We start from the raw sequence: 14,756 nt of genomic DNA, 5'->3' as shown, positions 1-14,756 counted from the left end.
TTGTCACCCTTGAGGTCTAAAGCTTTCCAATACCGAGTCTGCAAAGTTGACGAAAGAACATCTTGGTTACATTTTCCAACAAGCCTCTCTCTTCTCTCCGCAACAATGGCTATCGCCGGCTTCCTCCGTCGCATTGTCAAGAACGATGCGATGAAGGAGGACCCCGTAGAGATCTACGGATGGAGAGTCTTTGCGTTGGCCGCCGCATGTAAGTATTCCACAACACACACACCAACCCTTTCCCAAGTCCTACCTACCACAAAATACTGACATGATCACTCTTTACAACAGCTTGCTTCGGCGGCATGTTATTCGGGTGGGACATCGGTGCCATCGGCGGTGTCCTCGCCATGGAATCGACCCAGAAGCAATATGGCTACTACAACGCCTCCAAGGCTGAAAAGTCCAACCAGGACCAGAACATTGTCTCGACCCTCCAGGGCGGCTGCTTCGCTGCGTGTCTAATAACTCCCTACCTCACGGATAAGTTCGGCCGTCGCTGGTCTCTCATTGTTACAGGTAACTCGGTCCCCATGGACCCCTACTATCAACATTGACGGAACAAATACAGAACATCCCAACTAACCACTCTCGCGCAGGCATCATTACCACCATCGGTGTCGTTTTCCAAGCTGCCTCGGCCGAGCACGGCAACCTCCCCCTCATGTTCGTCGGCCGCTTCGTTGCGGGTCTCGGCGTCGGCGCCGCATCGATGCTCACGCCTCTCTATGTCTCCGAGTGCGCACCACGTGCCATCCGCGGCGGATTGACGGCTTTTTATCAGCTTTTCATTGTGACTGGAACTATGATGGCCTTCTGGATCAATTGTGTGTTCCCAATTTGCTTGAAGAACAGAAGCATCATTTGAAAAACATTGGAAATTTCGCTAACTAGATTATAGACGGCAGTCTCCTCCACATTTCCGGCAAGGCACTGTATGCCGTGCCTCTGGCCCTACAAGCCGTCCCCGCCGTGCTGTTGTCCATCGGCATGTTCTTCTGTCCGGAGAGCCCGCGTTGGTGCGCCAAGCAGGACCACTGGGAGCGAACCAAAGACATTCTCGTCCGTTTGAGGGGCCTGCCTGCCGACCACTCGTATGTTCAGAGTGAGCTTAATGAGATGGCCGAGCAACTCGAGTCGGAGCGCCGACTTGTCGGCGACGCTACCGCCATCACGCTCCTCAAGGAGATGTGGCTCGTCCCCGGCAATAGGAAGCGCGCCGTTCTGACGGTGCTGTTGATGATTTGCCAGCAAATGGCTGGAGTGAATGCCATTGTGAGTGGACATGTGACCCTTGTTTCTCTTCCACTTGAGCGGTCTCTCGTATGCTGATGCCTATTGCGGTGCAGAACTACTACGCCCCGCAGATCTTCAAGAACCTGGGCATGGACGGCACCAAGTCCTCCTTGTTCGCGACGGGCGTGTACGGTGTCGTCAAGGTCGCGGCCTGCGCCTGCTTTCTCACGTTCGTCGCCGATTCACTAGGCCGTCGATGGAGTTTGATCTGGACCGGCTTCGCTCAGGGGCTGGCCATGTTCATTGTTGGGATCTATGGTCGTGTGAACCCGCCTGTCGAGGGGAAGCCTGTAAGTCATTTGTCATTGGTTGATTCCTGGACCAGGTCGCACATCTGGTCTCAAAGGGTGCGCGATCAAGACTCTCTAACATCCATCCAGATCCCGCCCTTCGGCTATGTCGCCATCACCTGCATCTTCCTTTGGACCGTATTCTTCCAGTTCGGCTGGGGACCATGCTGCTGGATCGTCATCTCCGAAATCCCGACTGCGCGCCTGCGGGCCATGAACGTCGCCCTCGGCGCCCTGACGCAGTGGCTGTTCAACTTCATCATCGCCCGGACCGTCCTGACGATGCAGCTGACAATGGGCTACAAGGGCTATGTAAGTCACTCCATCACTTTTTACTTGGCTATATGAGTTGAGGACCAAGCTAATGTTCTCAACAGGGTATGTTTTTTATGTTTGGCTCGTTCGGCTTCGCCATGGGTACTTTCGTCTACTTCTTCATCCCCGAGACCAAGGGTCTGAGTCTGGAGAAGATGGACGAGCTGTTTGGCGTCACGCAGCTGGTTAAGAATATCGACGAGGAGCCCGAGGTTAGGGCTGGAAGTGTCCGTGAGCAGCCCGCTGAGAAACTTCAGTAGCTAAAGCAACCGTGGGGCTATTTATGGTGTAGGGCGTTGTGTTTTTACATGTTTCCCGGGCGACACCCTGGTGTTTGAGCACCTTTACTTGCGTAGCTTAAGTAGTGAAGAGACATTCATAGTACAATTTTTCCTTCGTCGTGCATTTGTGTCGTTGAATGTAAATGTCCGCAGAGCTATCCTGTAGCATCCTTCAAGATGGTCGTGTGGAGTTGGGCTCACAAGTGCAATTGACTGTCCCAGGTCAAAGCTTTTGAGATGGATTTGACTTAAGCAACCTAATGAATAGTAAAAACAAAGAAAGAAGAGAACCAGAAGAAGAAAGGAAAAGGTAAAAGTGAAAGGAAAAGTATAAGAAACGAAAGCAGAAGACAAACTTGCGTTTGAAAGGAAAAGAGTCTAGATATCCTTCACCAGAAGGTCAAAAACGCACGTCGCCCCAATCTGATGTGCGTCGTTAAACAGAGCGAACAATCTTGATTAACAAAAGAAGATGAAAGAAAAAGCGACCATAGAAAGACAGCCCCATGCTTGACACAAAAAGAAACCACTCAAAATAAAATAATACAACGAAAAGGTAAAGTCAACCCGCTCGTCGACGTACCCAACATCAGTACCCAGGAGCTCACACTGTCAAGGTCCATTGACGGACTCAGTAGTAATACCGCTTCACCGTCTTCTTCTCGTAAGCGAGCCTCCTCGGCAACGGCCGGCATAGCGCGGGCCTTCCGCATCGGTCCCTGCAGATGCCGATGCCGCCGTGGTGCCCGACGCCTTCCGAGATCCTGATGCGCTCGCAGTAGGAGCACCGGTCGTAGCCGTGGCCATAACCGTACCCCGAGCCATAGCTGAAGCTGGAGCGGCCGTCAAAGCGGTCGCGGTAGCCGAGGGAGGAGCGGCAGCGGTAGCAGATTGTGGTGTCGGTGAAGGAATGCCAGTCTGTGGGGCGTTAGAAGCCATTCGACACACGACGAGATCAACGCATGTTTCCGATCTGGATGGAGCGCGTTCAAGACACATAGGAGCAAGGGAGACAGTATACGAAAGGCAGTAACTTACAGCGGCGGCACTGAGTGCAAAGTTGGAACCCCATCGGTACGTGTCCGTGGGGGAACACCTCTGTCGTGCTGATCTCGTTGATGATCTGCGCCCCAGGGGGAATGACGGCGAGCTGGTTCGGCCGCGAGGCGACGACGATCTCGTTCTGGACGGGCCGGTTGACAACTTCGTTTACGACAACGGACGCTTTATCTGCTTCGACGACTGGGGCATCACCGTCGCGGGACATGATCGCGAGGGTCCTCTCGGGGCCTTTTTTCTTCGTGGGATCGGGGGGTCTCGATGGGGTGTTATATCCCTTGTTGCTCGCGGTTGCCTTTGCCTGTTTCTGGTTGCTGAGGCCGCTAATGAGTAAGACGAGAAAAACGTGAGTCCGAAGACGTGACTCCAGAGAAATCTGCTCAGGGTTCTGTCGTGTAAGCCAAGGTTGCTGCAAAGTCGTGTGATGTCTCTGGGGAAAAAAGGGGGTGCCCAACGTCGTGGCTTGACTATATACCACCACAAGCCCTCAAGATGGCCCAAAACTTGGAAGAGGTTTCCTGTTTCAACCTAATTACGTCTTCCCCAGGAAACCCTTAACCCCTTAAACCGACGTTAGTCTGGGGCAGTGATTATGCTTCCATTACTTCAGCTTACAGGCCGTCTTGCCCGGATGACCACGTTAACCCCCTCCACCCACGCATGACGTTGGTACTAAGATGCGCTGTGAGGTCACACGTCTGGATTCTCAAAAGGGGGGAAGGGGACACGATGCTAGCTCTGGAGCCAAAGGTGGGAGCAGCCAATCCCAAAAGCTGACCATGTCGCTGTGGAAATCGACTAGACACGCATCTAGAGGTTTAGATCAGATTAGATCGGGACCAGGATTGTGGCAGAGCAGCAGAGCCCAACAAATGTCTGCACTTCCAGCCCAACAATAAACTTGTCCAGACTGCGGCTGTCCCTGAGCCGGAGACGCCTGTCCCCCAAGCCCGGGTATCCGCGCCCCCTTTTTCACACCCCCTTTTTGGCGTCACACGTGGGACATTTCACCTCCTTTTCGGACAGAGTGAGTCACCAATGGGTTTTTCAGGGTCTTGGAAAGCCGGCAGGGTTTTCTCTTGTGGAAGTATCGTACACGATGCCGCGTGTTTTCTTGCTTTCAAATCGCTATTTAGTCCAGGCGCCCCAGCGCCCAGATGCGCGCCCACCAATTCCCATCCGACTTTGCGCAAATTCGAAACTTTCATCCGCGTTATCGTGATTGTTGCGATGTTCATGATCTCCCAAGACCGTCGCCCTTCTTCGCTACCTCTTTGCGTGGAAGTACCACCACCTTGCGACTAAGCAACTCTCTCAACTCTGGTGTGATGACCTTCTTCACCTGCGACTCCTCGGGCGCCTTGCCCGTGTCCTTGCGTGGTGACGCTGGCCCGGCACTGCTTTGGCCGGGCTTTGGGTCCTGGTCGGATGACGATGATTTGGAGGGAGAGCCGAGGTCTCGGAGTCTTGGCCCAGGGAAGTTGCCCTTCTTGTCGACTGCCTCTACCAGGCGCTGGAAGCGGCGGAATAGTGCCTCGGCGCGAATCAGAGTTGAGTCGAGATCCATTGTGTTGGAGAGTTCGTTGACTGTTCACTGTTAGTGCTTGTTGCTGGAAATCAGAGTACATAGTAACGTACCATATTTGAGGACCTCATCAAAATGCTGTAGGTGGGTCATGATGACGTCCCGGTGCTTCTCCAAGATGGCCAACGCCACAAACAAATGGAAGCTGCTGCTTAGGTAGTCCGTCCAGAGAATCTCCCACAGATGCAAGACATCCATCCACTCGAACTCCCGTTTATACCAGACGAGCAGCATGCGGAAGAAGAAGAAAAAGTTGGTGCTATCCGCGGACTGCAGGTGCGCGTAAAGTTTCGGGTCCATGAACTGGACGAGATGGTCAAGGGTGAGCAGCTGTGACCGCATTCCTGACTGATCGCGCAAGAAGTTGCGCTCCATACGATCCATGAAGTGCTGGAAGCCCCAAAAGGCAATTGCATCGTCCTGCATGACGGCGTATATCGGGGCGAGGAGGTCGGACATGCCCTGCACGTAGCCCAGATCCTTGTTGTACTCGTTGTACGTAAGAAGCATGTCCTTCATCTGCTCAAGATGGACGTTGGTGCCAACCTCGGAAAAGGGAGAGTCAGGATCGGGGTGCGGGATGTCTTCTCCGGCGAAAATAGGAACACTTCGATCTGTTCGGTGAACATCCTTTTCTGCAACAGTTTCAGCACAAGCATCTCCTAGTCGTTCGTCGGAAAACCTACCAATACGGCTACGTTGTTCACGCCACCACTCGCCCTGCTCGCCCTCGCCTCCAAGGTCTACGAGTCTCTCCCACCATGCGCCTTTCAGCTTGACATACTCGTCCCTGAGCGACGCAATCTGGACCTTCCGCTCCTCGGATGTGCTATACCAGTCGTGAACCCCGAGAATGAACAGCCACGCTTCTTTTCGCACCCCGTCGTCAGGGTCCAGGCCGCCGTGGAAGACCCTCTCTTTGACTTCATCAACAGTGACTGAAAGTCGACCGGTCCGCTGGTCGAAGAACGTGTTCCACTCTTTTAGCGTCACCGGCTTTCTCCTGTCTTCCAGCGACATGGTGCTGCTCCCGTCCAAGAGCTCGAACTCCCCAACATCGGTGTCCTCGAGCTCTAGGACCTCCTTAGCCGTCCATATTCTCTGGCTCCGATCCCGCTCACTCTGCTCAGCAATCCCCATGGCCCAGCGCGCGAGGTATATCCTTGCGCTGTCGAACTCATCTTGAAGTGTCTGCACCTCGGGGTTTCGCAGAAGTCGCCTAACTTGCGGAGGGACGTTCGGGTTTTGTATGACGTCTTGCGCGGCCCGCCGTGTAAAGGTGGTCACCTTGCTGAACTTCTCCATGATGTTCCAGCCCGTCTCTTTCACAAACTTTACAAACGGGTCCATCTGCGCGTCGCCACTGGGACCGGCGCCGCCAGCACGGGTTCCCGTACCATCTTTCAAGCCAACCTGAGCGGTACTGGAAGTGAGCTTGCCGCTGAAAGCCTCGCTATCCTCCTTCGAGGGGTCCACCAGGTAGATGTTGGGCTCCGCGCCGGATCTTTCAATAGGGACGTAACGTCGCAACCAGCGCAACACTTCGTCGCCGCCCCAGAACATCTCCCCTCGATCGCCGAATGGATCAAAGCTGTCCCTTGTCCGCCTCTTTCGCTTGAGGATTGTGCTTTGACATTCATTGTCGTGGAAGAATAATGCGGGAAAGCTGTCGCCCGCCCTCGAGTTGATGATCAAGGAGCCGAACCACCAGCCCAGGCTCGGCGGCCTCACGAGAAGCGAGTAGATTGCGCTAACCGGGATGGCGAACGCATAGGTGCCAACGGAGCCCCGGTGAGATGTGACGGTCGGCGGAGGTGGTACGAGGTATGACTGCTTCGGAGGCGATTCTCCTTCGCTAAGGTCAACCTTGACATAGATGCTCTCGGATTCGCCTAGGGACGTTTCGGGGAGCCATGCCAGGAGCAGATCGGAGGCCGTTGGGTTCTGGGAGTCTCGCGACGAGGAGGAAGTTGGACGGCCATTTCGGCCTCCTTTTTGTTGTAGAAGAGCTATGTAGCCTGGGATATTGTCCTTCGCTGAAGGCGTGGGGTGCACGTAAACCTGTGCAGTGAAGCTCCGTCAGTTCCGATCTTTGGTGGGGTGGCGATGGTAGTTTTCGCGGCTCACCTTGCTCTTAGAGAATAGAAGTTTGACGCCCCGGCCAGTTTCTGTATGTGTGATCGTGTTGTAATCCCCTTCTTCGTCGTCGCTCAGAGCGTAAAAACTGCCCGAAGGCGATCGAGGTCGCGCCGGTGGTGGAGCGCTCGCCGATGGCGGGGGGTCCGAGTCTGAGGTCATCGTGCAGCGCCTCTGTAATGATGTAAGACAGACTAAGGTAGGTAGGTGGAAGACAAGGCTCCCAGGCCTTTTTGTCTTGGGTGAAACTATTCAGAGAGAAAAAAAGATAGCGACTGTGGCTCGACAGTTAGAGTTTCTCGTAGAAATGCAATGACGGAGGGAAACGCAAAGGGTCTGGGGAAGTGGCATGTGAGCGAGGTGTGGCTAATGATATGGGATGTTGGGGGCGAGCGGCCAAGCAGTCCAAGGGTGCTGCGCAGTCGTCGACGCCTTCTGAGGGGCGTGGCCACCCCGCTGCGAAAGCTTGCATCCATGTCTCGGAGGGGCTGTTCCCACTGTATCTGTACCGCCGGCCAGGCAGCCTTTTAGCGCGTAATAGCAGTACAGCTACCCGGAGCTTCGCGGTGAACCATGTCATCTGCAGCATGCATGCGTCGTCATACACGCCCCCGGGCTAACCTCTCGAGGCTGCTGCGTGTTTGCACGCGCAATCAACTCGCTCCATCGTCAGTCTCGACATTCGGCCTCCAGAGGCACAGAAACAGCGACCCATTATGCATATGACATCCTACAGACCAAGATGCGCTTGATGACGATGACAGAGAAGAGTCGTATCTGCGGCTTATCCAGCAACCTAAAACAGAGATATCGCGTAGCTCGTCATCAGCTGCGTCTCCAGTCCCAATTGCGAAGTTATTAGTTTTGTATTGTGTGTATGTGTGCCTCAGCTCTGCTTCCGCACCTTTCGGTCAACATGTCTTCCAGCAACATCCATATCCGCGTCCTCAAATGGCGAGGTACGACCCGCAGATCCTCGCAAGAATTTGATGGTTTGCGTTTGGTCTCGCCAAGCACCCAGTCACACATGTCCGCGTCGCGAAGACGACACTCCGAGAGCAGTCCCCCGGCTTCACCAATATGCCCCTCTCCCACCTGCCGCAAAAGTATTCATACCTCTTCTCGCAAATCGCCTCACCTCATCCGAGGACCGCTTGGGAGACCTTGCCGCCTTGGCCCGTTGGGCAGCCCTGTCCGCCCACCACCCCCACCGCCTGCATTACCTCCATCGTACATGCCTCCCGGAGCAAACCGGTCCTCGTAGTCGCCGCTGCCGCCGCCGCCGCCGCCTCCTCTGCCTGCCGGTGGTTGGAACGGCCCTTGGCCCCCTGCCCCGGAAGCCGGACTGGTTGTCCTCGCACCTCCCCAGAGTCGCTGCTTAAGTCGATCTTGTGCCGAGCCGCCTGCTGAGCTGCCCGGCGGTGTGCTCGTCGTGTCTCTTCCGTAAGCCGCGCTCTGTTGGTAGCTGCCCGCACGCTGGCTGGGCAGAGGTCGAGCCTGCACCTCTTCTCGCCCGGAGTCGCCAGCGCGTGCAAATGGGCTCAGTCTCGTGGGCTGCTCTCCGCCTCGCATTGGCGGCGGGGCCCCGCGGCCCTGTCGCAGGCTCATGGCATCTTGTCGAGGCTGAGCAGCCGCGTTATTATCCCAGAGCGAACTTAGGCCCGTAGCAGGGCCGGGTTGCTGTGGCTGTTGTAGACCTCCGTATCGCGAGCCGACTTGCTGGGCTGGCTGAGCGTAGACCGGAGTGACTGGGGGCGGTGCCTTTGGGTCGGGCGGCAGCCAGCCTGGGAAGGGTCGACCTTTCTCGGTGTAGTAGCCCCTCAGCACTCTGCAGACGTGGGTATCGTCTTCGGTATCGCCGTCATTTTCGCTCTGCAACAATCGACTCTGCAGGTTCGAAATCTGAGAGGTGGTGTTGGTGAGGATCCTCGAGTACCAAGATGACATCGTGCCTGTTCCTTGCCGCGAGGATCCTGCGGGGCAAAGACGGTTTCCGACGTTGTTTGTCGGACGGGTTAGGTTGGGGTAAAGAGCTCTGCTCCGGTCGGGTGCCAAATGCTTCTCGTCGGGGGGTTCGTGGGACAATGTCGCTCGCTCGCTATCAGGTAGGTCGTCGTAATAATGGAGTGGAAAAGGAGAAGAGGGAACCCAAGAGCCGTAGGACTTGTTTTCGTCAGACTGCTTTAATTCTGGAGGGCTGCTTGAAGTGGTCCGTTTCACATAAGTCGGTCTAAACGATAGGGAATGAAGCGACCTGGGTCCGACACTTGTCGCCCAGCGGAACGATGCAAGGTGGTGGGGGCCTGGGCCTACCCGCATTGCTCTAAAGGGACTTGCACTAATTGAGGCGCCATGTCTTCTTCACCGAAGAACCCCGGCACTAGCGACTTTCGGTGTGGCATGGATCATGGCCGCTTTGGGACGCGCAAACCTTGCCTTTCTCATCCGGGTGTGGATGATCACCAGAGACATCGTCATGTCTGGCGGGCTGGAATGAATTGAATTCCTCGGGCCGAGAACAGCAACCAACAGCCTGGTTTCATGAGGATACGCGACAAATACGCAGAGATGGAGAACGCGCATGCAAACGGTGCTTCAGCAACATTAACAGTTTCTTGATAGTATATCACAACATGCAATGGTATGCGCAATGCTCCCAAGTTTCGATTTTCCGTTCCGTACCCAGCCGTTAAGGTATCCGCGCCAGACGCCAATGGAAATCCATCCGAGCCCCTCTACTACCAGGTCAACTCCTCCGCGATCTTGGGCCGCTCCTCGGTCTGCTTCTGCTTGAGCCTCTTCTGGTTCATCTTGACCGCGCGGCCGCGCTTCCGCTTGTCGCCAGCCTTGCGGGCCGCCTCCTCGTCGCTGTCCTCCGAGTCTTCCTCATCGTCCTCCTCGTCATCGTTCTCGGCGTCCTCGTCGCTCTCGAGCCAGTCCTCAATGTCCTCGAGCTCCTCGTCGCTCTCCTCGATGTCGGAAACGTACTCGACCTCCTTCTCCAGGTCGTCCTCGTCTTCCTCCTCTTCTTCGCCCTCCTGATCCGACTCGACGCCCGTGTCCATGTCCTTGTCACGCTTGCCCTCACCCTCCTTCTCCATGGAGTTGAGGACCCTTCTCCAGATCGACTCGCTGACGTTGAGGGGCTGGTCGCCGTAGGCGCCGGAACGTAATCTCTCGACAAGCTCACGCTCAATGGTACGCTCCAACTTTGCGGCGGCCTCTGCCTTGCGCTCTCTGGCCTCCTCACGGCGCCGGATCTTGGGCGCCATCTTTGGTACAAGTTTTTCGCCCATACGCTCCTCCTCGGCGGCGATCTTTCGCATGCGGATGTTGACTTGCGTCAGGCGAGTGAGACGTTGCTTGCACTTGTGAATGAGGAACTTGGGCCAGTAGATGAGCTTCTCGTCAAGCATCTCCAGCGCCTTGGCGTAGTTGTTGGGCAGCTTGATGCGCTCCCATAGCTTCGAGGGCATGTGTGCGCGCTCGACTGTCTTCATGTACAAGTACAGCGTGTCCTTGTTCGGGGCTCGTCGAACGGTGGCATAGCGGGAGTTGGCCAGCGGGCACGACTGTCGGTTGCAGAGACCCGTGACATTGTTTTCGTTTCTGCAAAACGTCTGCTTCTTAGTTGTGGAGAGTTTGAAGCTGCAGAACTGCTGGTTGATAATTTGCCTAGTGACGTTAGAACTAACGCCGTATTAATTACCTGGAAGGCATTGACTCACCAGATGATCTCGTCGGACGCCATTGTGACGGTAATGGCGGGGGAAAATGGACGAGGTGTAAGTTGTAGAAAGGCCTGCCGCAATCGAGTACTGTGAGCCCGAGAGGAAAATGTGAGGCGGCGGGGCGCTGGTTTTCCTCTCTAGCAGTCCAAAATCTTTTTTTCTTCCTTCGTAGGCTGCAGGGGTCTTATCGCGATAAGATCGGATGCAAAGCGGCCCGACTGGCCAATGGCACGCGATGGATTCGAAACTGGAGCTCAATTCACTATCCCCCTTCACTTTACTCTTGCATTTTCAGCTAGTGCCCGTCACTCATGTAAAACGTATCATTAATATGGGCGCGGTGGCTCTTCAAGCGATTCATTTTCTTTGAACCTCCTCTTCGTTGTTTTCGTCTGTCTAGTCCATGCCTGTCCTTGTTCGGTCGACGAGGAGCCTCGGCCGAAACGTCTCCTTACAAGTTGTAAAATGTGTTAGTGGTTCAAGTCGCTATTCTTCCAGAACGGGGCCGCTGCCGTGGGGATTGACCGCTGCATGCCACTTATACCAACGGTATCTGGTGCATCTGGCCGGCCCACGAACTCAATCAAGATTCATCACATCAACGTCTGAGATCATTTTCAAGGAAGACAGTATATATGCACTGTCAACAGCGCAAGGTCGGGCCGGAATTGCAGTAATACGCGTGTCCGGCCCTGGATGCACAGATGTAAGCAAACACACCTCCATAGCCAAACTAACCCCCTGACTAAAACACACCTAGGTTTACAAAGGACTTTGTCCAAATAAAGCACTCCCCAAACCTCGCTATGCGGCTGTTAGGACACTTGTAGACAGCCAAGCCGGTGGCGACGGCCCAATTCTAGATTCAAATGCTCTGGTTCTCTACTTCCCCGGCCCCAAGACGGTAACCGGAGAAGACGTCCTAGAACTACACGTCCATGGTGGTCCCGCAACAGTCAAGGCGGTCCTCGCAGCGATACCGAAGTGTCCGTCTGACACCCTGATCCGGTACGCCGAGCCCGGAGAGTTCACCAAGCGTGCCTTCCTCAATGACAGGCTTGACCTCGCCCAGGTCGAATCCCTCGGCGACACGCTCTCCGCCGACACGGAGCAGCAGCGCCGCGCCGCGGTGCGCGGTAGCTCGGGCGTGCTAGGGCGCACCTACGAGAGCTGGCGCCAACAGCTACTGCTTGCCAGGGGCGAGATCGAGGCCCTCATCGACTTTTCAGAGGACCAGCACTTTGACGAGTCGCCCTCGGAGCTAATGAGCAATGTCTCAGCGCTCGTGGCTGATATGCGGCACAGCATCCGGGTGCACGAGGCTGCCAGCCAGCGTAGCGAGCTGTTGCGGAACGGCATCCGGATTGCCCTTCTTGGCCCGCCCAATGTTGGCAAGAGCTCACTGATGAACCTGATCGTCGGGCGGGAGGCGTCAATCGTGTCGATGGAGGCAGGAACTACACGGGACATCGTCGAGGTAAGCCTCGATATTCGAGGGTATCTCTGCTCGTTCGCGGACACGGCAGGTATCCGGACCAAGTCCTCCGTGGGCCTGGGCGGTGACCTCTCCGAGCCCGCGTTAGGGATTGTCGAGGAGGAGGGCATCCGCCGCGCGAAGCAGAAGGCGTCGGAATCCGACATCATTGTCGTTCTAGCGGCGGTGGAGCCGGGGCGTGACGGGGGCTTCCGGATCAACTACGATGCGGAGACGTTGAAGTTGGCGTCGGAGGCGCAGGCGTGTCTCATCGTCGTGAACAAGCGAGACGCTGTTGACGAGTCCACCTTTTCCGGCCTCCTTGATCGATTTAGGAGCGAGGTAGCCGATCACGTCCCGGGCATGGCTCGGACGGAGCTCACCACAATCTCTTGTCGCGAAGCGCAAGCAAAGAGTACGAATGAAAAGGACCCCGGCGCCATCCACGGACTCATCGACCAGCTGGTCGAGTCGTTCGCGGGCATGACAGCCCTACCTACAGACCAGCAAGACCTGTTGGGCGTCACAGCGAGACAGGCACAGCTGCTTGAGCAGTGCCGCGGCTTCCTCGACGACTTCATAGCCGTAGCCCACCCCGAGGAAGAAGGCGAAGAGCCTGATATCGTCCTCGCGGCGGAACACCTCCGGTACGCGGCAGACTGTCTCGCCAAAATCACCGGCCGCGTCGAGTCGGGCGATGTCGAAGAGGTTCTTGGCGTAATTTTCGAAAAGTAAGTAGGAAAAGTCACTCTCGGGTTTTCACGGACGCACTAACACAAGCGGGCTTCAGGTTTTGTGTAGGAAAATAGCGATTAGACAACTATCGGAGCCCGGACGGCGAAGTCCTCGTATATCTAAATCTAATATGTCGGGGGAGGGATGAGAGAGGGAGAATGTGAGATGACAAAGCAAAGACCACCACAGAAAAACAATCTACTCGACACCAATGCGCGCAAACATAACCGTGATAAAAACGAGTGATCCACCGCGATGCTACCATGCGTATCCTGAACTCCGGCCCAATGCATGAAGAGGGGGAAAGAAAAGAGAAGCCGCCGCCAGTACTATTGTCTCCTGGCTCCCGTGTCGCCCCGGAGGGTTACACGGTGGCGACATGAATAAGAGAAACTCCGGTCTAATGCTGATAGGATTGCGAGGTGCGCATGTTGCGATGCGGCCGATGTGTCAAAACACTGGTTGCTGTTCTAGACCACTGCCCGTCGCCATCTATTTGGTTGTACGTTGCGGGTGACAATGCTGAGCGGCAAGAAAGCTAGCCACCCTCAATGAAGTGAAGAGTCAGACGAGGGTGCGTGGGGGGTTGAGACGTTTATTTGTCCTCCTCGTCGTCACCGTCCTTGTTGTAGCCGGAGCGGCCCTTGTTCTGAGACTCGTCGTCGTCGTCGCCATCCTTGTTGTATCCAGAGCGGCCGCGGTCGTTCTCCTCGTCGTCGCCGTCCTTGTTGTAGCCAGAGCGTCCGTAGACGGCGGTGGTGGGGGTGAAGATGAGAGTGAAGCCGGCCATTGTGAAGTGGAGAGGATGTATGTGTGTTTTAAGCTGGTTGTGGTGGCGGTGGTGAGGTTTGAAGGATGAAGTGTAAGTGAAAAGGATTGGATGTGAGAGCTGTGTCCGGCTTGTCTGTTTGGTTTGTGTGTGTGTGTGATGGTGATAATATTCCTGCCTCAGAGGGGGATATATCAAGTATTTATATAGGCGTCGAGACATCCATGTTTCGTCAAACGTGGACATTGAGGCTCGTCGTGTAGGTACGCAGTAAGAGCCGACCCTACCTTACAGAAAGGACAGCCATGGTGATACGATCTGGGCATCTCAGCCTCCGTGCGACGCGGGGGCGGATGACCGGTAAGGGTACCTCAACGGCATGGCTTGTGGGAAATGAGACTTGTGATGCTGGTTTCGGCACGGCCCCCACGGACTCTAGGCAGCCCTTTTTTCTCTCTGTATTCCAAATTTGGGACGTGAAGGGCGATGACATGAGCAAGGCGCGACAGGGGGCGGAAAGAGGAAGAACAAGCTTTAGCCTTCTTTTGCTGGAGAGTGTGACACCGCTCGTTACTCGACCCGTGAGGCTAGGACGTCTCTGTATGGGTGTGTCACTGTCATCGGTCTGCAGGCCGTACGACATGCTACGGCAGACGGAAAACCTGGGCGACGAGATGGTGGGATGGGAGATGGCAGCGAGAGAGTGTGGGCAAGGGCCATGCGCCGGGGTGCCGCGGGCCAGGGTTCTGGGCAGACGTAGGTAGTGAGAGCAGCTCTCGAGCGACTCCACAATAGGCTGTCATATCCATGGGTGTCTCTGGCTTCATTTCCGTTTCTGGCTGCAAAGGGCCAAGGGCGTGGCTTGGGCACCGAGTCCTTGGATGAGAGGACAGGGACAGAAACCAGGATGACGGGTCCTGGTTACACAAAATGGCGCTGTATCGTTGGTGGAAACGCTAAAAGAGACAATAGAATATGATCCGCAACAGCAATGGGCGAATAGGAAGGCCATGGGCAGGGAAGAGGCTGTACGTGTAGGGCTGAGTGCTTGGGACCATCGGTGCAAAGTAAGCACCAGCCTGGCC

General features: G+C 55.7%; 7 protein-coding genes across 7 annotated transcripts; 2 read left to right on the top strand and 5 right to left on the bottom strand.

The window, feature by feature from the left end:
• Positions 1-105: 105 nt before the first annotated feature.
• ColSpa_00944 (quinate permease) lies at positions 106-2,161 on the top strand (the record flags this gene model as incomplete). The annotated part of the gene is made up of 6 exons (XM_049267156.1): positions 106-208; positions 292-519; positions 600-827; positions 902-1,275; positions 1,350-1,898; positions 1,964-2,161. The coding sequence occupies 6 exons, from the start codon at positions 106-108 to the stop codon at positions 2,159-2,161; spliced, it is 1,680 nt and encodes a 559-aa protein (XP_049123113.1).
• A 652-nt stretch (positions 2,162-2,813) lies between these two features.
• ColSpa_00943 (uncharacterized protein) lies at positions 2,814-3,449 on the bottom strand (the record flags this gene model as incomplete). The annotated part of the gene is made up of 2 exons (XM_049267155.1): positions 2,814-3,100; positions 3,221-3,449. 2 exons carry the CDS (start codon positions 3,447-3,449, stop codon positions 2,814-2,816), a joined length of 516 nt encoding a protein of 171 aa, XP_049123112.1.
• A 1,026-nt stretch (positions 3,450-4,475) lies between these two features.
• On the bottom strand, positions 4,476-7,124 carry ColSpa_00942 (GTPase-activating protein GYP7; the record flags this gene model as incomplete). The annotated part of the gene is made up of 3 exons (XM_049267154.1): positions 4,476-4,828; positions 4,880-6,887; positions 6,954-7,124. The coding sequence occupies 3 exons, from the start codon at positions 7,122-7,124 to the stop codon at positions 4,476-4,478; spliced, it is 2,532 nt and encodes an 843-aa protein (XP_049123111.1).
• A 972-nt stretch (positions 7,125-8,096) lies between these two features.
• Positions 8,097-8,909, bottom strand: ColSpa_00941 (uncharacterized protein; the record flags this gene model as incomplete). The annotated part of the gene is made up of 1 exon (XM_049267153.1): positions 8,097-8,909. The coding sequence occupies one exon, from the start codon at positions 8,907-8,909 to the stop codon at positions 8,097-8,099; it is 813 nt and encodes a 270-aa protein (XP_049123110.1).
• A 791-nt stretch (positions 8,910-9,700) lies between these two features.
• ColSpa_00940 (protein MAK16) lies at positions 9,701-10,713 on the bottom strand (the record flags this gene model as incomplete). Its single annotated transcript, XM_049267152.1, has 2 exons — positions 9,701-10,637; positions 10,691-10,713. The coding sequence occupies 2 exons, from the start codon at positions 10,711-10,713 to the stop codon at positions 9,701-9,703; spliced, it is 960 nt and encodes a 319-aa protein (XP_049123109.1).
• Positions 10,714-11,389: 676 nt separating this feature from the next.
• On the top strand, positions 11,390-12,902 carry ColSpa_00939 (tRNA N6-adenosine threonylcarbamoyltransferase; the record flags this gene model as incomplete). The annotated part of the gene is made up of 2 exons (XM_049267151.1): positions 11,390-11,399; positions 11,524-12,902. 2 exons carry the CDS (start codon positions 11,390-11,392, stop codon positions 12,900-12,902), a joined length of 1,389 nt encoding a protein of 462 aa, XP_049123108.1.
• A 595-nt stretch (positions 12,903-13,497) lies between these two features.
• On the bottom strand, positions 13,498-13,692 carry ColSpa_00938 (uncharacterized protein; the record flags this gene model as incomplete). The annotated part of the gene is made up of 1 exon (XM_049267150.1): positions 13,498-13,692. The coding sequence occupies one exon, from the start codon at positions 13,690-13,692 to the stop codon at positions 13,498-13,500; it is 195 nt and encodes a 64-aa protein (XP_049123107.1).
• Between the last annotated feature and the right edge of the window lie 1,064 nt (positions 13,693-14,756).

This window comes from Colletotrichum spaethianum (genome assembly GCF_022836535.1).
Source record: "Colletotrichum spaethianum MAFF 239500 DNA, contig02, whole genome shotgun sequence".
Lineage (NCBI taxonomy): Eukaryota > Fungi > Ascomycota > Sordariomycetes > Glomerellales > Glomerellaceae > Colletotrichum > Colletotrichum spaethianum.
This window is presented reverse-complemented; position numbering and strand designations above follow the sequence as displayed.